A 22,500-nucleotide genomic window follows, 5' to 3' on the forward strand; every position below is an offset into this window, starting at 1 on the left:
TGAGTCGACAAGATAAGCCCAGTGATCGTAAATAATGGGATGCGGTGGTATCGGAATACAGCATTTTTTTGCAGTAGTCTTACAGTGCAATCGTGAAAGACCAAATTTGTCTTGTAGTCTGATCCGGGCATTACATGTTGTCTGTCTCAAACGTGTTGTCTGTCCCACGGCGCTGATGTTTCTTTTTTTTCTTTTTTTTCTTTTCTTTTTTTTAAAAAATAACTTTATTGGCTGTCAGATATTTACAGTACTACGTCAAAAGATACGCAACAAGGCTAAAGCTAAACTAGCTTTTGGATTCGAATATACTGTACAGGACGGCGTCATGGAGTAAATGTCTTTTGCAGGATCGGCGAATTATGAGATTAAAGCCAATTAGCACAAAATACTAATTATTGGCCGATACCGGTCTGGCTGATTAGATCGGTGTAAAGTCTACTATATTAATTTCCAAAGGTGCTATTGACCTGAAAATTTCACCAGATGTTGGGAACAACCCAAGTAAGCCATACATGCAAAGAAAGTAGAACAAATAAGATCAGCAATTAAGTTGTCTAAAAATGTGAAATGTCACAGGGAAAAAGTTTTGAACACATGAAAGAAAGGGAGGTGCAAAAAGCCATGGAAAGCCAAGACAACAGCTAAAATCTATAAATAATCAAACAGCAATCCAGCCCCTTGTCAGTGCAAATGAATATCGGCTCGTTCAGGCCTAATTGATGGCCTACAAAAAGGTCTCAGAGAGCAGAGAGCTGTCTCAAGACCATCGCAAATTAATTGTTGCAAAACATAACGATGGCATTGGTTACAGGCGCATATCTAAACTTCTGAATGTTCCAGTGATCACTGTTGGGGCCATAATACGTAACTGTAAAGGCAATCATACCACCATAAATGTGCCTCGATCATCTCTGGTTTAAAGTAGGATTTCAATCAGGTTTCGGGTTTAAAATTAAGTTGTCAGTTCACTGGTTGGTAAATTTGTAGTTTAATTTGTTAGTTCATTGGTTGGTTGGTTAGTTGCTGTGGCCTCTGGTGAGTTAATATTTTAGTTAACAGGTTAGTGAGTTGTCTAGTTAGTGTGTTTGCTAGTATTGGCAGGGAGTAATCTAATCAAATGTGCAGAATGAGGAATTTATTTTTGCAGGACTGGAGTGGAACAGGATCCCAGAGTCAGTCTTGTTGGAGGTGTATTGAGTGACACTCTTCTTTATTTTCAATTGGTAGTTATAGTTGCAGGAACACTACATTGAAACCCCAATGAGCAAATCAGTTTCAGTGGCTTTCTTCTTAAACACGGCAACCTCTCTAATTAGAGGGTGAGCGAGGTGATAGCACGACAGGCTTTGATTGACGACAGCCAAGCAACATGCTGTCCTCCCATTACAAAGAAAGGCAGATAACGACTACATGGTGCATCTTATTAACCTGATACAAAGCATCCACAGGCTAACATGGCAATGTGTGCGAATGTCACCTTATCGAGGCTGTGCAGACACACACTACTGGTTTTGGTACCTTTTGATAGTAATGGATGCTCCCCCTAAAATTTTTTGTAATTGCCTATACTAATATTTCATTCATTCATTCTGGAGCCTATCCCAGCTATCTTCGGGCGAGAGCCGGGGTACACCCTGAACTGGTCACCAGCCAATCACAGGGCACATATCAACAAACAACCATTTGCACTCACATTCACACCTATGAGGAATTTAGACTTTTCAATTAACCTAGCATCCGTGTTTTTGGGATGTGGGAGGAAGCCGGAGTGCCTGGAGAAAAACCACGCAGGCACGGGGAGAACATGCAAACTCCACACAGGCGGGGCCGGGATTTTAACCCCGGTCCTCAGAACTGTGAGGCAGATGTGCTAACCAGTCGCCCACTGTGTTTTAAAGCTTAAATATATAACTACGACAAACTGCGATTCCCTAAACACTTTAATTTCATTTAAAAGTCAGCTTCAGCATGATCCTTGACAATAAATGGCTTACAGGTGATTGGATTTGGAAAAAATGCCATTTAAAAATTGTAAATTTTAAATGTTACAAGTTATCACATTACTTTTTATGTTCACTGTTACAATATGCGCTTTATTTTTTTAAATGTATTTAAAACATTAAAATTAAAGTGAATGAGTGTTGCAACATATTCAATTTGTAATACAAAAAAAATACATTTTGAAGTATAAGATTACAGTAGTACTAATACTATTTAGTACTAATACTAACAGTGCAAGCGGACACGTTAGCCAAAGCATCCACAATCCATTCACAAATTGTGGTGTAACTTGCCCGGCGCTGCCTGCTAGTCTTAGTAAAGCTATGTTCGCAATCTGTCATCCATGGCTCCCACGGCCCTCACTTCACTTTGAACGCCCTATTTACACGGATATACAGCGGTTCGTAGAGCCTCCCGGAATGATGGCAAGCCCCGAGTTATTGCACTCAGTCGAATGGTGACTTGAGACGCTTCTCCCGGCTGTTCTTTGCTAATTAATCCATTGCTCAAGTTGGTCTTCCAACTCGGGCCACCTTGCCTTGTTTCCGGGGAAACTCAGCTTCATCTTCTTGACTTGACTTAGCTCGTTTTCCTGCTTCCTCCACTTGCGAACCATGGATTCGTTGATCTTGAATTCTCTCGCGACTGCTCGATTCCCATGTTCCTCCGCGTAACTGACAGCTTGCAGTTTAAACTGCTTCATAAGCGTGTCTCTTCGTAGGTGACATTTTTGGGGGTCCTTAGCCAAGCCGATGTTGTTTTGCACAATGCACAGCCCGGAAATGCTCCCAGTCAGTCAAGCGGTTAAAAAATATATATTTTTTTAAATAACCCCGGCGCTATATACCTACTGGGAGCGTGGCTTTAGCATCCTACTTCACGCACCCTTCCCGTCCTCAGCCATGTCCGCTTTTCCTCTGTGTAAGCAGCGTGTCAGCAGGAAATGCTAAAAAAAAAAAAAAAAAAAAAGTCAAGCGGAGCGCTCATCACACATTTATAGATGTTGGAACTCTATGCACACATAAGGCGCCCCGCCCATTTTGGAGCAAATCTAAGACTTTTAAGTGCACCTTATCGTCGTGAAAATACGGTACTGTACTGATTTGTGTGCCTTCCAAAGTTTTTTATTGAAGCGCTCCATGGAAATAGAGCTTAGTTGACAGCTGACATGAAAGTAGCATGACGCAGGCATCTGGTCTGGTGACATTACAGCATATAATAACAAGGCTGACGTTCGTGTGTGTTTGTATGTGCGCAGGGCTACCTCCAACAACAAGGTGAAGGAGATGGTCTTGCTGGAGCTAAGCTATGTCAATTCCAACCTGCAGCTTCTCATGGGCCAGCTGGAAGGACTCAACAGCTCCATGGAGGTCTACCAGAGCAGCCAGTAAGTACGAGTGGTGGCAGCCATCTTCTTTGTCAGTATGTATGCAATGGCGGTGGTTAGTCTGGCTGTTTCTCAAATACATAATCAGAAAAAACATCTGCTCCTGCTCATGGTGAGGACCAGTCATTACTGGTCTTTAATAGTGGGCTAGTGCTGCCCTGTGTGGTCATTTAAACACACGCCTGTGTGCCACAACCAGTGGCCTGACCCACGGGGTCAGTCAGTCATATTTGTTTGTCACTTTGCATAACTGTCCGTCCAATTATATCCACACATAATGTAAACTACTTTTGTATGTACCCATTAACATACACACAAGCAATGCAAATTAACCCTCTGTGCATTCACAGACACATAACGTAAACCTCTGTCTTTCCATTCATACTAAAGCGATTCCAACTACCGGAGACAAACTACTCGTGTGTTTTTGACATACTTCCTTCCTTCCTACCTTCCATACATCCATTTTCTATGCTATTTATCCTCATTAGGGTCACATTATGATGGAGCCTATCCCAAAGTGGTCAAATGTTATGGAACATCCGTATTTTGTTACGGAAATCACGCATCGCTGACTCGTTACAGCTGTAACACTGATTATTCCGGATATCGCGGTGAAAAAAAATCCAGTGACCGACGTTAGCGGCCAGTACGACGCTGTTTCCGGCCACAGTGACAAAAATTTCATAAATGAATTCGATGAAATAAACAGTATATTGTTTAAAAATGGAGGGGGAGGGGGCATGCTATTTGACTCTCCCTTTACTCTATTTTAATCTATTGTCCATGCATAAACAATCAAATTCATTCTATCAGCAGTTATTTGTTTGTTTGATAAATAAAGTGGTGAGTTTTAATTAATTGATTTTTTAGATCCGATTAATCTGATTTAATAGAGTAGCTTTTTTTTTGTTTTAACCAAGGTTGAAAACAGAATTGTTAAAAGCGAATTAAAACAGATATTTTTTACGATGACACATTGAAATCTCATCTGCTTTGATTCAGGCTGTGACTGTGTCCGCCATTACAACGTTGATGCAATAAAAAGATTAAAATAACAAATATTGAAGCCATAATTTATTAACGATTACGACTATAGAGTACTGATTATGATGTGCAATTGAACAGTATGCAGAATTATTTTTATCCTATTACAATATATACTGCAATAACTGTCCTGCGGTAGTGTTTTTGACAACATTTTGAAAATATGGAAATTCAGACAAATTTGGACAAATTGTTCTGGAAGTGAATTTCAAACGGTTAGCACCTCTGCTACGCCAGCTGACTTTGGGCCACAGGCAGGGTACACTCTTAACTGGTCGCCAATCGCAAATGGCCGGGCACATATAGACAGACAACCATTCACACAAATGGACAATTTTGAGTCTTCAATTAAACTACCATGCATGTTTTTGGAAGTTGGGAGGAAACCAGAGTACCCAGAGAAAGCCTTGCAAGCATGGGGAGAACATGCAAACTCAACACAAGAAGGGTGGAGTCCCGGATAGGAACCCACAACCTCTGAACTGTGAGGCAGATGTGCTAAATGTTCGTCTACCATACCGCCCTAACCTAAACATCTTTCTGACAATTCACATAAGCATACAGTGGTGCCTTGACATAGGGCTTGGCGTTTATATAATTGCGATAAATTTTCTGTTCATCAGCTGTTAGTGTATTTCCTCCATCTAACATGGCGGGAATGTGCGTGACAAAAGCTGATCAGTCATCCTTTTCCTACTCCACTTCCGTTTGCTCAGCTCTGCGACTTCCCAACCTCGGTTGTGTGGTGGTGTCGCCAAAGCAACGTGGAACAATGCTATTAATTTGCTGATTGTGCAAGGTGTGTCGGCGCCCTGTTTATTAATTTTAAGAAGTATCACCACTCAAGTGGTTATGTAGAAAGCATAAAAATGCGAGTGCAGTGAGCACAGCCTGTCACTCACTGCTCCCAGTACACATAGCATTAGCAGTTAGCCACTGATAGCAGTGACGCCACTAGACCAACAATCAGTTGTCATCATTATTCAGGGGGCTTGGAAAATGGCAAAACATGTTTCTCTGTATTTTTATTAAATATGTTGCACATTTGAAAGTAGCAATAATGTTAACGTGGTATGTAGCATCATAACTGGAGAATGATAATGTTTACAATCCAAGGTGTCTTCATTATCCCCCACGGGGTAGTTTGTTTATTTTGTATCTTGTACCTCCAAAAATACTCATGACTTCAAACTAGTGCAGTTGTTATATTTTTCTACATTTGGTGTGTTGAATTACTCTCTAGCTTTAGTTTTCATTACAGAGGGTTTAAAACTGGCTATTAAAAAAGAAAAACATAAAGAAATCATGATAATAATCGACATTGTATGATATGAAAAAAATAATCATGATAATTTGTTTGCCTGATCGACCAGCCCTTCCTTGATATATATGAATGACCCGAATTACGGGGGTTTCAAGAGCCAAGCTGTCATCCGGCCGATATCTTTTATTTCTTTTTTACTTGCATGTTCAAACTTGAGATATGAACCCATTTAAGGGTTATGGAGGCCACTGTGCTCTTTGGAACCTTAAGTGTACCAGAAATGTTTTTGTAACCTTGGCCAGGTCTGTGCCTTGGCGCAGTTCTTTTGACCTCATGATTCTCATTTCCTCTGACATGCACTGTGAGCTATAAGGTCTTATACAGACAGGTGTGTGGCTTTCCTAATCAAGTGGAATTGTTCGGTTCTATCGTTAGAGGATTCTTGAAACACATCAGACGCTGACGATTTGGTGGTATTGATTCTCTGACTCGAATTGGCGGACTCGCCAGAAACACATCAGACTTGGATGATTTGGTTGTACTGAGTCATGACTCGTTAGCAGACTCTGAAAACACTGCAGACTCGGATGATTTGAATCTATCAATTAATTGACTGCATTTGAAGGTGTATGGAAACAAATCAGATTGATGATATTGTTGTATTGTTTCGTGGACTCGAGTTAGCAGACTCATTGGAAACACATTGGACTCTGTTGATTTGGTTGTATGGGTGCAGTGACTTACTTACACTTTGTTGACTAGTTAGCGGATTCATTGGAAACATGAAAGACTGATAATATGGCTTTATCTGTTTATTGATAGGCGTTAGCAAACTTTATGGAAAACTAATCAGAATCAGATAGTTATATCGAGTTATTTAGGCAATTGAGCGGACTCACCTGAAACAGTTTGGACTTTAATTAGCGCAGTGATACTCAAAGTGTGTTAAGAGCACCACTAGTCATATGCAGGCAGTACATTAAGTGTGCTTTTTAGGACTAAAACCTCGGCCACTGTATTTGTTTTACTATTTTATTATTGTCCATTATTTTTTGAGGCGGTACTTGGTGTAAAAGGTTTGATAACCAATGAAATCGTGGTGTGTGTGTGAGCACGCGATTGCATAGACACACAATGCAACACCGGCAGTCGAATGTATTTGCATAGAAGCTGCTAACTGTAGTGATGCAAAGCAGTCCGTGCTTTCAACCGTTGTCTCCTTTATCTTTACAGCTTTTGCATGTTGTCACCATGAACACACTTTAAAAGTAACTCTCTCAATCTCTGACAAAATTCAGATGACAAACACACTCTGAGACATTGTTTCTGGCGCTGTGTGTAGTAGACGCACACACACACACACACACACAATATTGTAACACAGGAGGTAGAATGTACTTACAGTGGGTACGGAAAGTATTCAGACCCCCTTAAACTTTTCACTTTTTTTTTTATATTGCAGCCATTAGCTAAAATAATAGTTATTTTTTTCCACATTAATGTACACACAGGACCCCATATTGACAGAAAAAAAAAACAGAAGTTACCCGACTTGTATCACTTCATGACCCTGGTTAGCCGACTCACTGATAACACATGCGATTCGGATCATTCAGGTGTATTGATTTATTGACTCGAGTTAGAACGTTCACTAAAAACACCATTGGCGGACTTGTCGGTTCACTAATTCAGGTTGGAAAGCTCACCTGAAACACCGCAGAGTCGTATGATTTGGTTAAATATGTTAATTGACTTAATTGAATGCTGATTCATTTAATCGAGTCAGCAGAGTCACCAAAAATACAATGGAGTTCAGTAAGTTGATTTGGTTGTATCGGCTTACTAACTCAAGTTATGCCGGGATAAGACTAAAAGACAAATTTGGTATTTCGCGATTCCACTATGTCAGACTACTGCCATAAAATCTTGCCGTATCTCGGTCACACAGTGGCGACACGACATGTATTCCGATACCAACTTATTCCATCTTTTATAAACACTGGGCTTTATCTTGTCAAGTCAAACACTGTCGGGGTGGCGTGACCAGAAAACGTGTCATCTTTTACCACAACCAGATAAAAACGTTACCAGGAGGACAACTAGGGTTGGGGAACGTTTGAGTTTGAGTGATTCCGATTCCGGTTCCTTATTTCGATTCCGGATACAAACGATTCTCGATTCTGATTCTTTTAGGGGGCTGGGTAAAAAAAGTTTGCCTGGTTTAAATCCACTTCCACTCATCCTCTTCCCTGATACGAACCAAATGGTAGGCGTTGCGTAAATCGAACTTAGAGAAAATGGTAACTTACTGTAAATAAGTAAAGGCAAAGTCCATAAGCGGAAGGGGTTCTTAACTGTTATTTCATTGAGCCCCCTATAATCAATAAGGGGACAAAGTGTTTTGTCCTTCTTGGTAGCGAAAAAGAAAAACCCTGCACCAACCGGGGATGAAGATGGTCGAATGAGACCAGCAGCGAGTGAGGATGACATTTATTCTTTAAGGGCCTCTTGCTCGGGTTGGGAAACACAAGAGTCTACAATTGGGTAGTGTGGAATTAGGCACGGTGGACGACTGGTTAGCACATCTGCGTCACAGTTCTGGGGACCGTGGTTCAAATCCCGGCCCCGTCTGTGTGGAGTTTGCATGTTCTCCCCGTGCCTGGGTGGGTTTCCACCCACATCCCAAAAACATGCATGGTAGGTTAATTGAAGACTCTAAATTGCCTGTAGGTGTGAATGTGAGTGCGAATAGTTGTTTGTTTCTATGTCCCCTGCGATTGGCTGGCGACCGGTTCAGGGTGTACCCCGCCTTCTGCTCAAAGATAGCTGGCATAGGCTCTAGCACGACCGCAACCCTAGTGAGGATAAGCGGTAAAGAAAATTGATGGATGGATGGAATTAGGCACAAGATCAATGGCACAGTCTTACGGGCGGTGCGGAGGAAGAGATTGTGCTTTGTCTTTGCTAAAAAAACGCACGTAGGTCGTGATACTCGGAAAGAACACTGGTCAACTTGATTTCTTCTACCTCCTCTTTAACTGAGGATGGGGTGAAAGAATTAGTGGACAAAAGGCAATGCGAATGGAAAAATTGACTTAAATTTTCAATCCACAGTATATCACAATTGATGTTGGGGTTGTGTAATTTGATCCAGATCATGCCTAAAACTGTTGGCGCGGGCTGAGATGGCATGATGAAAAAACGAATCGACTCATGAATGTTACCGAGTACTAGTAATGAAAGTGTCTTGGTCCTATGAGTTACAATTGCCAGGAGATGGCTGGCAAGATCATTTACCCTCTTAAGAACCTGAATTTTGGTAACCGAATAATTAAGAAACTGTACCACCGAAATTGCCCATGAAAGATAATCGGGCCAATATCGGGGCTAAAATCCTGTAGTCTGATTTAGGCATTAGTGGATTAACTAAAGACACATTGGACTCCGATGATTTTGTTGTACTGCTTCACTCACTGATGTTGGCAGACTCACCAAACGCATTAGACTCAGTTGATTTGGCTGCATCAGTTCATTGACTGAAGTTACCTGGACTCACTGGAATCACTGTGGATTATTTCTGTTTCCATTATTTCCAATGGCATGAAAGCCATTTAGCTGTCACCCAGCTGGTAAAAGTATTAACTTAATAAGCCAATGGGAGACAGTAATGTGGTTTTGTGGATTCTTGAGTTGTGAGGTCGACCTTCCCTCTGACGTGCGCACACACGCATACACACACACACTGACTTCTGCTCGTCTTTTAAAACCACGTGGTCGTGACAGCACAGAGGCCTGGCACATAAAAATGAATAATGAGAGCTTGCTGTGAGGCCAAGTCAAGTTTATAGTCATCAGTGGATCCATGTCACAATGTAGAGGAAAACTGAAGAAACCATCTAGTTAGATGTCCAATTTCTATTTAATAATCTTCTGTATGGTTACCATGGTTAGCATGGGACAACAGTCTTTAATTTTTTGTGATTGGGTGTCATGGGGGAAGCGCAGTGTCCTTGTCATTTTGTGTGCGTGTGTATGTGGGGAGGGGTTTCCGTGTGTCTGTGTGAGTTTATGCATGAGAACCTGAGAGAGCGTGTGCGTGTTTCTCTGCGTGTTCATCAGTGTGTAATTCTCAATGGAATAATTTCAAGTAATTAAATAATGTAACAACTAATGGACATTTACATGAAGCTTTCTGTCCTGCTCTATGTGCACATTTCAATAAAGCTGTATGCATTCATATGTGTGTGTGTGTGTTCAAGTCGTCCACAAGTGGAGACACGTGATGAGGCGCTGAACGCCCTCGGGGGAAAAAACTAGTGAAAAGGCAATATTCTTAATGAAAAATACTTGAAAGACTCCTTGATGCGCTGGTCTTTCTCTCGAGTTTATTAAATGCTCACTGAAGTAAGGTACCAGAAGGTACCGTATGTTGGCTTCATGCATGACTGAGGTTCATCCATCCATCTATCCATTTTCTTTACCGCTTATCCTCACTAGGGTCATGGGCTGCTGGAGCCTATCCCAGCTATCTACGGGCGGGAGGCGGGGTACACCCTGAACCGGTCTCCAGCCAATCGCAGGGCACATAGAAACAAACAACCATTTGCACTCACATTCACACCTACGGGCAATCTAGAGTCTTCAATCAACCTACCACGTACGTTTTTGGGATGTGGGAAGAAACCGGAGTGCCCGGAGAAAATCTACCCGGGCACGGGGTGAACATGCAAACTCCACACTCCATTTGAACCCTGGTCCCCAGAACTGTGAGGCAGATGTGCTAACCAGTCATCCACCGTGCCGACGACTGAGGTTCAAATTCTGTAATTTTCTTGCAACTTTAGAAGCATATTTTTGCGCAAATTCCGAACAGTGCGATGTCACACATGTTTGATTTACAGTATATAATGCATTTTTTTTCACAATTCAGAAGACTTCCCATATGTCTTTACAATCTGTGGCATGCTTTTGTCAAAATACCCCCAGGATCAATAATTAGAATACAGAGAATAGAATAGAATACTCTCTTTCCAGACCAGGTATGGGCAAAGTGTGTCCTGCATGCCACGTACGAACTGTTCCATTTTCTAATCCAGCCCACCACCATTTACATTATCAAGAGTCAGGTAATATTTATTCCATTTGACTTCTAAAGCCGTCAGTGGCAGCAAATGTGTTTTAACTAGAGTTGGTTAATTAATTTAATTTAATTAATTGTGTAATTTTTTCTCCTTTCATTTCTTGATTTAAATTAAATTTAAAAGGATAATGATTATTTAAATGAACAATTTGACACATTTTACCAACACATTTTAACTTTTAAGTCCTATGTTTGATGCATTAAGCAGTTGGTTCAATGAAATCAAACGTATTTATTCACTTATCCACATAATGTAATTTGTGAATTGAGCTATTTTAAATAAATGAATTAAAATAAGAATAAATTAACCTTTTTACATGTAATTGAAAAATATGTTTAATTAAATAATTGGGTAATTAATTATACTTCAATTAATCATAAATAATGACATGAAGAAATGAGTGATTGTTGTTAAGCCAAATTATTTTACATACACAACGATGAATGACCTGGCCGTTTGTTCATTTTAAAAAATCTAATGTGGCCGTTGAGCACAAAAATTTGCTCCCCCTGTTCTAGACCCTTAAAATTTAAATCAGCCTGTTTTAAGGGGGCAGTCCTGTCTTAGGCAAATTAGCCACTGCTTGTCCCGCGTCCCCCTTTACTGCAGGGTCTACAAAGAAGGAAGGGGTCTCTTCATGGTGACAACTAAGGGCAGAGTTAGCGGCTGGCTTCTGGCCCCCGAGCTTAAACAGGTGGTTCTCCCCCAGCCGAGCTGTCAAGACAGCGGCAAAGAAACTCCGTATGAGGGTAGTAATATGTAAACTAGAAATTCCAAACGACTCTCTGTCGTATGCATTTTCAGGTATAGGCAGCTGGCAAAATATTTGCTTTGTTGTTTTATTTCACTTGTAATGGTTGGGAAGGCACCCGGTCTCTAGGGTTGTATTTGAATACAAGCAATTAAAAAGTTTATATTTTCTCCAGGCACTCCGGTTTCCTCCCACATCCCAAAAAACATGCATGAATTGAAGACTCTAAATTGCCCGTAGGTGTGACTGTGAGTGCGAATGGTTGTTGGTTTGTATGTGCCCTGCGATTGGCTGGCAACCAGTTCAGGGTGTACCCCGCCTCCTGTCCGATGACAGCTTGGATAGGCTCCAGCACGTCTGCGACCCTAGTGAGGAGAAGCGGCTCAGAAAATGGATGGATGGATGGATATTATATAATGTGTCCCCTTTAAGAATGTTTCACTGTATGGTGAATTAACTGTTAAATCTGAGCGTTCCCGTGTGACAAAACAGTCAAGAGAGTGAAAATTCAGTCCGTGTCTTCAAAACGCTTCAGCCGTCCCGCATTATGCGATAGCACGCTCTTTCAGTGTTAGCGTCGTCATACTGTTGAGATCTACAGTACAATAGACTGCTATCTGTGTGAGGGTAACATGAAGTGTGTGTGGGAATGCTGGAAGCTGAAATACAAGCTCAGTACTCTGAGTGAAATCCTTTTTGGGTTTTCCCAGCGGAAAGTCTCCGCCTGAATAGATCCAATTGTACCTGAGCTTGTTCGTGAGAATCTGACCGGACTCAGCGGGTTTTATTGTGAGCTCACCTGTGTGTGGAATCGCACATGCTGCACAGTAAAACAAACATAGGTCTTGTTAAGGGGCTATCTCACTGGCAGAGACGTCGCCAAGACTGCCGAGGCTGATCAGTCGGAGCAACTCCGGGACCGGAGGCCAAACATATTGCTTGCGCTCTCACCAGCACGATGTCTGGGAGACGTCTCCAGACAAGGTGACAACCAATTCACCTGGCAGTAGGTGATATAGGCCTATATACAGTATATATATTTTTTTAATAAATATTTAACATATATTATGTGTGTCTGTGTGTGTATGTGTTTTTAAAATACGGAGATGGAAAGTTAATATTGATTGCTCAGCCGCCGGAGCACGGACAATGGCTGAGTCCTCTATAATGAGGAAAACTCTTTATTGTCCAAACATTGGTGAGATTGTTCTATTTTCAGAGGTTGAAGTGTGCATTAGTAGAGATGTCCACATAAACTTAGGTGACGATTGATCACAGTTTTGTCACATTAAGCGACTTTAAAGCTTTTTCCATAAAGTGAACATATGGAGAAGATGCTTAACGGCCATAAAATCCCAAATATCGGGGAGATCGTTCTATTTTTAGAGGTTGAAGTGGCATAAAAAGAGGTGTTCACATACATTTTGGTGGCTGCAGATTGCAGTTTTGTGACATTAAGCTACGTTAAGCTTTTTCTCTACAATGAGCATATAGAGGACTCTCCAAAAGGTCGCCAATGAAAGCGACCCGGCAAGTCTCCAGGTTATATCGCGGTGATGTCTCCACAACCAGCGGAGACTCAAGTCGCTATCAGGTCGCCCACTAGTCTTGTGGCCAGTGGGATAGGGATCTTAATGTGCTGGTATCAGCAATCATCCAATATGAGAACAAACAGGAGGTAGACAAAAATATCCACGTTTTGAGTGTCCGCTAAATCGAGTCAGTGAACCGATACAACCGAATAATCAGAGTCCGAGGTCTTTCTGCTAACTCGAGTCAGTGAACAGGTCCCCATTTATGAGTCTGTGATGTTTCTGGTGAGTTCACAAACTGCAGTCAGTGAACTGATGCAACTCAATCAACTGCGCTTAGCCTACTGTGTTTCTGGGGATTCTGCTAACTCAAGTCCGTGAACTGATACAAGTGAACCAAATTAGATGAGTCTGGAGTGTTTCCGGTGAGTCCTCCAACTTGAGTCAGTGACCCAATACAACAGATTCGTCTGTGTCTGCAGTGCTTTCGGTAAGTCCGCTAACTCAAGTCAGTGAACTGATACATACGAATCATCTGAATCCATACATTGTCCAAGCCAACTGTGTTTCTGGTGAGTCAGCCAATTTGAGCCAGTGAACCAAGAAACTGACCAGCTGTAATATTTTGTGAAATTTGCCAAAACTAGTCTTAAAAAGGCCTTAAATGTAGCTTTCTTAAACCTTTCAGATACCCTGAAAAAAAAACAAAATCCCTCTGTTTTCATGTACTTCAGGGTTCATTTGGTGCACTATGAGATGTAAACAAGATCCTTCAGGGTCTGTTCCCTGTCTTGAACACTTCAGTGAGTGGTGAGAGGGGGTTTGCATACATTTGAGCGTGTGTGTAAGTGTGCGTGTACATGTTGAAAAGTTTTTCGGAGCAGATGCACTCCTTCGTCTGAGAATCTCCAGCCAAACCAGAAAGTGGTGATCTCATCTTCTTAATAGAGGAAAGTGTCTGAGATTCACAAGAGTCAGCAGGAACAGGAACGTGATCCTCTCTAGCTTGTTTGCCAGGCAGAAGCAGTAGCAGCTCTTGTCAGGTTTACATTTCATCCACCTTGATATCGGCCTGCATTGCATCTATCAACAGCATCCTCTAACCTCAGCAGATTAGGATCACTGATCAACGTGGTGCTTTATGAGCGCCTGTTTTGTGTTAGCAGAGTCCAAATGAAAGAAAAACACACCAGGAGGGTTGATTAACGTGTGCAGACTTTGTGTTATACTAAAGGGCCTCCCTTGACTTTTTAAACAATTGCTGTGTTTTTGGAGCGACACCATCTGCCTAAACCGCGTGTCTGTCCATGCTCAGGATTGGATGAAAATAGCAACTCTCCAAATGAAATATAAAATCACCTCTAGCTGGTTAACTAACCATTGCTGCCCCCTCAACGTAAAACATATTGCCTCTTATGTGTATTATGTTTAACATATTTACAATTTTTGCATTTAGCACTTGCTCTGTATGGGACTTAAACTTAGTTCGCAATAGCTAGTTAGCCGGGAGCGGCACTGTGGCCGACTGGTTAGAGCGTCAGCCTCACAGTTCTGAGGACCCGGGTTCAATCCCCGGCCCCGCCTGTGTGGAGTTTGCATGTTCTCCCCGTGCCTGCGTGGGTTTTCCCCCCGGGCAATCCGGTTTCCTCCCACATCCCAAAAACATGCATTAATTGGAGACTCTAAATTGCCCATAGGCATGACTGTGAGTGCGAATGGTTGTTTGTTTCTATGTGCTCTGCGATTGGCTGGCAACCAGTTCAGGGTGTACCCGGCCTTCTGCCCGATGATAGCTGGGATAGGCTCCAGCACGCCCGCGACCCGAGTGAGGAGAAGCGGCTCAGAAAATGGATGGATGGATGGACGGATGGATGGATAGTTAGCCGGGATGTGGTTTTATGCTCGAAACTAGCCAGTCTTGACTTTGTCTAGCAGGTTACACGAGAAACAACTCTCAGTATGATGCAGGACACTATGGCACAATAATAAGCTATTCATGACTAATCATGATTTTTGAATGCGGTCTTTCTCGCTCTGTACTGGACCTCAGCCAACTTAGGCGCAGATAGATAGCAACGATGTACTTTTAAGTAACAACTACGTGCCTTTAGTCAGGTATGCTTCTTGCTCAAGCAATGCTACAAGGTAAAATATCTAGTGACAAACCACAGTGCATTTGGAAAGTATACACAGCTATTCACTTTTTTAATGCTACAGCCTGATTCCAAAATGGAATAAACTGATTTTTGAATTGTTACATCTGATTGAAATCTCTGAAAAGAGATCTGAAAATGGCTGTGTAACATCGCTCCCCATCCAACCTAATGGGGCTTGAGAGGGGCTGCAAATAAGCACGGCAAAACTGCCCAAAGATAGGTGTGCCAAGCTTCTGCCTTGTGGCTGTAATTGCTGCCACTCATGTAATAACAAAGTATTGAGGGACGTTTGTGAATACCTATGACTGTGATTTTGTATTTTTTTAAATTTTATTTCAAGTAAATTTTGAAAACATTTTTTTTCCACATTGTTATGAGATGTGGAAATAAACTGTCCATTTCATTTGGAATTGGAATTGGGCTGTAACATTAAAAAATGTGGAAAAACTTAAGCACTGTCAATACTTTCCGGATGCACTGTATCTTTCTGTGACGTCAAAACATACTTTGTTAGCTTTACTAACTCATATTTCGTCTTATTACTGTACCTCTAAGGACCTTTTCTGCTTTGTTGTTTTAATGGACATTCACAGACTAGCTTGCATGACATTTGATGTTTCTGAACACTTACAAAATGACTACGACCTATTGTTGTGGTCAATTAGTGATTAGTTATTTTTGTCACATTATCTATGAATATTTATATTTTTTGTGATTTTTCTCCCCAGGGAAACGGCCAACATCCCGGTCATCGCACTGGGTCTGAAGGAAACAAAAGAAATTGACTTCTCCACACCTTTTAAGGTAAAATACACGGATTCATGAGTTGGCTTAATGACATGAAATTTTAAATACAAATTTAGCAACCTATCTTTACACAATTTTTCCAATTCAACATTTTTGGGTCAACATGTTTGTACTTCTGGGATGTCCAGCGAGGATGTCCAGACTTCCTTCTCCGCAGCCACTTTATCCAACTCTTCCTGGGAGATCCCAACGCGTTCCCGGGACAGCCGAGAGACACAGTCTCTCCAGCGTGTGTCCTGGGTCGTCCCTGCGGTCTCCTCCCGGTGGGACATGCCCTGAACACCTCACCAGGGAGGCGTCCAGGAGGCATCCTAATCAGATGCCCCAGCCATCTCATCTTGGCTCCTCTCAATGTGGAGGAGCAGCGGCTCTAATCTGACCCCCTCCCAGATGACCGAGCTTCTCACCCTATCTCTAAGGGAGAGCCCGGACACCCTGCGGAGGAAACTCATTTCGGCCACTTGTATCCAGGATCTTTCAGTCATGACCCACAGCTCGTGACCGTAGGTGAGGGTAGAAATGGAGATCGACCGGTAAATTGAGAGCTTCGCCTTTCGGCTGAGCTCCTTCTTCACCACAACGGACCGATACAAACTCTGCATAACTGCAGACGCTGCACTGATCTGCCTGTCGATCTGGCATTCCATTCTTCCCTCACTCGTGAACAAGACCTCAAGATACTTTAAGTCCTCCGCTTGGGGCAGGATCACATCCCGACCTGGAGCGGAAAAGCCACCCTTTTCTGACTGAGGACCATGGTCTCAGATTTGGAGGTGCTGATTTTCATCCCAGCCACTCCACAGTCTGCTGCGAACCGCTCCAGTGAGAGTTGGAGATCACGGCTTGATGAAGCCAACAGAACCACATCAACTGCAAAAAGCAGAGATCCAATACTGAGGCCACCAAATTGGACTCCCTCTACACCTCTGCTGCGCCAAGAAATTATGTCCATAAAAGTAATGAACAGAATCGGTGACACAGGGCAGCCTTGGCGGAGTCCAACCCTCACCGAAAACGAGTCCGACTTACAGCCAGCAATGTGGACCAAACTCTGACACTGGTCATACGGGGACCGAACAGCCCGTATCAGGGGTTTCAGTACCCCATTCTCCTGAAGCACTCCCCGAGGGACATGATCAAGCGCCTTCTCCAAGTCCACAAAACACATGTAGACTGGTTGGGTGAACTCCCATGCAGCCTCAAGGACCCTGCGGAGGGTGTGGTGCTGGTCCACTGTTCCACAGGCAGAATGAAAACCACACTGCTCCTCCTGAATCTGAGATTCAACTTCCCGACGGACTCTCCTCTCCAGCACCCCTGAATAAACCTTATCAGGGAGGCTGAGGAGTGTGAGTTTTTGGCCTGTGTGCAGGAGTCCCACAGGCCAAAAAGGCCTGATTGGACTCCTTCAGATTTACAGCATCCCTCACCGGTTCGGGGATTGCCGTCACGACAGGCACCGACCACCTCACGGCCACAGCTCCAGTTGTGGCAGCAATGGAGGCGCGGAACATCGTCCACTCGAACTCAATGTCCCTGCTGGAGGTGGGAGTTGAAACTCCTTCTGACAGGGGATTCTGCTAGACATTCCCAGCAGACCCTCACAAAACGTTTGGGTCTGTCAGGTCGGACCGGCATTTTCCACCACCGTCGGTGGGGACTTAGCTCCGATGGGTTACAAGCCTGACGACACGACCACAAAGTTGATAATCGAACCACGACCTTGGGTGTCCTGGTGCCAAGTGCACGCTTGTACATCCTTATGCTTGAACATGGTGTTTATGACCAATCCGTGATGAGCACATAAGTCCAATAACAGAACACCACTTGGGTTCTGAGCAAGGGGGTCGTTCCTCCCAATCATGCTCCTCCAGGTCTCACTATAATTCCCCACGTGAGTATTGAAGTCTCCCAGCTGAACGATGGCGTCCCCAGCGGGAGTGATCTTCAGCACCCCCTCCAAGGACTCCAAAAAGGGTGGGTACTCTGAACTGCTGTTTGGTGCATAGGCACAAACAACAGTCAGGCCCCGTCCCCCCACCCGAAGGCAGAGGGAGGTTACCTTTTCGACCACCGGGGTGAACCCCAATGTACAGGCGCCGAGTCGGGGGGGGCAATAAGTTTAACTACACCTGCTCGACACCACTCATCGTGGGCAACTCCAGAGTGGAAGAGAGTCCAACCCTTCTCAAGAGGACTGGTACCAGAGCCCAAGCCGTGTGTGGAGGTGAGCCCGAATATATCTAGTCGGAACTTCTCCACCTCACACACCGGCTCGGGCTCCTTCCCTGTCAGAGAGGTGACATTCCCGAGAGCCAGCTTCTATATCCGGGGATCAGATCGCCAAGGTTCCTGCCTTCAGCCACCGCCCAGGTCACACTGCACCTGACCCCTATTGCCCCTCCCACAGGTGGTGAGCTCATGGGAAGGGGGACCCACGTTACCCTTTCGGGCTGGGCCTGACGGGGCCCCATGCATGCAGGTCCGGCCACGGGGCGCTTGCCTTCGAGCCCCACCTCCAGGCCTGGCTCCAGAGGGGGCCCCCGGTGACCGCCGTCTGGGGAAGGGAAAACTAGGTCCAATATTTTTACTCCTCATAAGGGGTCTTTGAGCGTGCTTTGTCTGGTCCCTCACCTTGGAACTTTTTTGCCATGGGTGACCCTACCAAGGGCGTGAAGCCCCAGACAACTTAGCTCCTAGGATCACTGGGACATACAAACCCCTTCACTATGATAAGGTGACGGCTCCAGGAGGGGCACTGTTAACTTTTTTTTTGTTTGTTTTTTTTGTTTTTTTGTTTTTATTGAGGAACAACAAAAGCAAAATTGCCAACAATACACCTGGCTTTAATGAAAGGGTGTCCGTTTTGCTGCGTAAAAGCCAATTTCACATATATTGTCTGTCTGTCCAGGAATGTACAAATAGGAAAGCAAAGCAATCCTCTTTTCTTTTTTGCTGTGGTTTAATTGAAGAAAATTTTGGCTCATCCAGTTATTTATCTGTTTTAGACAGTGACACAACACCTCAACTGAACTGTAGTCATCTGGAGACACTTCTAGATATAACTGTGTGTCATCTGCATAGCTATGATAGTCAAAATTAAAGTTCTGAAGAATTTGACCAAAGGGTAGCATATACAGGCTGAACAGGAGTGGTCCAAGAACTGATCGTTGAGGGACCCCAAAGGTCATTGCCATTCGATGAGATTGAACACTTCCAATGGTTACAAAATAACTCCTTTCCTCCAGGGAGAACCGGAACCATTTAAGAACTGTTCCATTTAGTCCTATCCACGTTTGCAACCTGTTCAGCAGTATATCATGACCTACCATATCAAAAGCCACACTGAGGTCCAACAAGACCAGAATTGACACCTTTGCCGGGTCAGTATTCAACCTTATATCATTGAGCACTTTGATAAGAGCAGATTCTGTACTGTTATGTGTTCGGAAACCTGAATGAAATTTGTAAAAAAGTCCATTTAAGTTCAATAAATTGCTGAGTTGATTGAAAATAACTTTCTCAACAATCTTGGCTGTGAAAGGGAGATTTGAGATGGGTCGATAGCTTGCTAACATGGAAGCGTCCAGCATTCTATTTTTTAGCAGAGGCTTAATGGCAGCTACTTTAAGAGTTTTCGGAAATTCTCCTGAATGAAGTGAGCAATTGATTATTTGCTGCAAATCAGCCAGAACAGACTTTGCAATAGCTTTGAAAAAGTCAGATGGTATTGAGTCAAGACAGCTCGTTGATGGTTTCAGCTGCTGAACCGTTTTCTCTACAGTTTTTTGATCAAGTATATCAAATTTTGACATGGTAGTTTTTCCTGAGTGCCTTCAAATGTAGTATCATTTCATCATTTTGCTGATTTGTGCTAATATTTAACCTGATGGATTGTATTTTTTCACTAAAATAACAAGCAAATTCATTGAATTTATCTGCTGTTAGGAGTTCTGGAGCTATCAGTTTCGGAAATGTGAAATGTGTCTCGTCTAGCAGGGAGTTCTTTAGATTTTTTTTCCCATGTTATTGTCAACATGAATGTTAAAGTCTCCCGTTATGACAAAATAGTTGAGGTCAGGACAAATAACTGACAGCAGTTCTAAAAAATCCTCCATACATTTTCTATTGTATCTTGGAGGCCTATACCTTATTAAAACAATAACCTTGGGTCAACTTTATGTAAAAAACAGAGATATTCAAAAGAGCTAAAATCACAGAGTATAATTTCTTTACACTGAAATAATGACTTAAAAATAACAGCAACACCACCGCAAATACGAGAATAAGAAGTTGTGTTTTCAAGACCATGGTGGCTATGCGCGACCATTTTGTGAGCTTGTTTGTTTTCAACAGGATTACATCATTTCGCATTACAACGAAGACGGAGCCACCTACGAAGACGAGCTTGCCGACCTGATGGACCTTCGACAGGTAAATGTGAACAGAAGCCCCCCCCCCCCGGCACAATTTTTAAAATTCAGACCTTGAAGCCGATTGGCTTGGTAGCGTCCCCAATATTTTTTCAATAAACAGCCCCTAGAGTCCGTTTAAGTCAGCAACATTAAATTTTGTAGACATCTCTATCATGAGTATACCTACAGAAAGGTTTTAAACACTCATCCCTGAAAAGCCACGCGTAAGTCTGCCATTTTTATTGGAAGTGGCCATTTCCAAGGTTCCTTCAAAGGCCAATTAACTCCTAGAGATTTTTTCCGATGCCGACCGAATTTGAGCCACATATACTAGACTGATAGGCGGGGCTAAATTGCCACAAATGTTCATTTTCATCATTTTTTGTGGGTGTAATGTGGCAGTAAAGTTTGTCTCCAACCAAAATTGGCTTTGTCGCGTTCCCCAGACTCATTTTCTTTGAAAATTCCCCAAGTCAGGCTAGTTTCTCATAGAAGCAGTACATTTGATAGGCATGTCTACCATGTGTAGACACACGAAAAAAGTCTCAAGAACCAATGCCTGAAAAAACGCATGTACTGCATACTACACAAAGGGACAATGCTAGACGTGAATTGTAATTTTTTTTATGCGTGTACTCTGAGCGTGGCAGCGAAGTTGTATGACTCTTCGTGAAAGCACAAATGTCTAATAACTCATCTCCACAAGGTCAGAGCTTCACCAAATGAAGTTTGATTCTATTGAACCACACCTTAGTTTGATTCGGCGGTAGTGTTACAAAACATTTTAGTATTATCTTTGACACACCCACATTCCCTGCAACCACCATGACTCTTTTTCTTCTGCCTATGTTTGTGGCAAGACATCCCAAGTAGGAATCTCCAAACACAACCTTGGCTTGATGAGTCACTGTATTATGACAAAACCTGAGGAACAACAGTGTCCCTATTAATCATTTATTGCCATGACTGTGTAAAACAATAAAGGGCAAAAGTCTTAAGACACCACTTGCTTGGTTGTTTTAAATGACCAAGCACCAAACCTAAAAAAAAAAAAATGCAAAGCATGTAACTTAGGAAAAATTTCTTAACAGTAAATAATGGGGGTGAAATGTCTGCAACGTTTTAAGTTGGCCAATAAGACCTAATCATCTGAGTTAGCCGTGTTGCCAGTGAGTCCACAAACTCAAGTCAATGAATTGATAGAACCAACTAGGTATGTATTGATATCTATTTTATTTCACGGTGCTGTTTTATCGCAGTATTAATCACACGGTACGATAGGTATTGCAATGTTGTGGGAAAGCTCACGGTATTGGAGTAACACTCATGGTATTGCAGGTCGGTTCATGGTACAGGTGGGGCGAAGAGGTGAAAGCAGGAATACCGAAAAACCTCTCTTTTTCTTGCTGGCCAGGTCCTTCTCGATAGCCTTTTGTAGATTCTGTGCGTTTTCCGACTGGTTTTTGTGAGAAAGACATCTTCAAATCATATATTACCGTGTACTTCTACCGCCGTCCATCCAATATATAAACTTAACCTCTATAATTATATTATTGCTGCCGCAGTAATCATGCTATGGTCACAATAACAAAACCGTCCACTGATAAATTGTCTGTTCACTGATTTAACAGTATTTGTCATTTTTAAAATTCATAATATTAGAAATTTGATACTGCCTACTAACAGTGATTTCATTGCTTGGGTCCAAAAATGTAGGTCAAGTGAGAAATGCAGGAACACTCTTAAAGGCAATGCAGGTATAGAAACAGCCAAGTAACAATAAATAAAATAATCTTCTGACTCAAATTATTTTCCTTCCCTTAGTGATATTGTAAGATTTATTTTTCTGAGCAGCCTCTTTAACATATTTAATTTGAAATGTGGACATTTTAATTTGAAGAGAGGGAACTATGCAATATGTTTTATTTTTGCATTGATCCATGGTTTATTTGAGTATTTGTATGGAGTACACTGATGGAATGCTTTGGCGGAGTGATAT

The 22,500-nt window shown here is 42.6% G+C and overlaps 1 protein-coding gene across 2 annotated transcripts in view; it reads left to right on the top strand.

Annotated features, from left to right (window-relative positions):
• rhpn2 (rhophilin, Rho GTPase binding protein 2) overlaps positions 1–22,500 on the top strand; it is a 78,074-nt gene that overhangs the window by 30,756 nt on the left and 24,818 nt on the right. For both annotated transcript variants that reach the window (XM_061670025.1, XM_061670026.1), the window contains exons 3-5: positions 3,260–3,388; positions 16,008–16,083; positions 20,443–20,520. In XM_061670025.1, coding sequence (XP_061526009.1) covers positions 3,260–3,388; positions 16,008–16,083; positions 20,443–20,520 — 283 coding nt within the window. The remainder of the gene's footprint in view (positions 1–3,259; positions 3,389–16,007; positions 16,084–20,442; positions 20,521–22,500) is intronic.

Source organism: Phycodurus eques, chromosome 2 (assembly GCF_024500275.1).
Source record: "Phycodurus eques isolate BA_2022a chromosome 2, UOR_Pequ_1.1, whole genome shotgun sequence".
Taxonomy (NCBI): domain Eukaryota; kingdom Metazoa; phylum Chordata; class Actinopteri; order Syngnathiformes; family Syngnathidae; genus Phycodurus; species Phycodurus eques.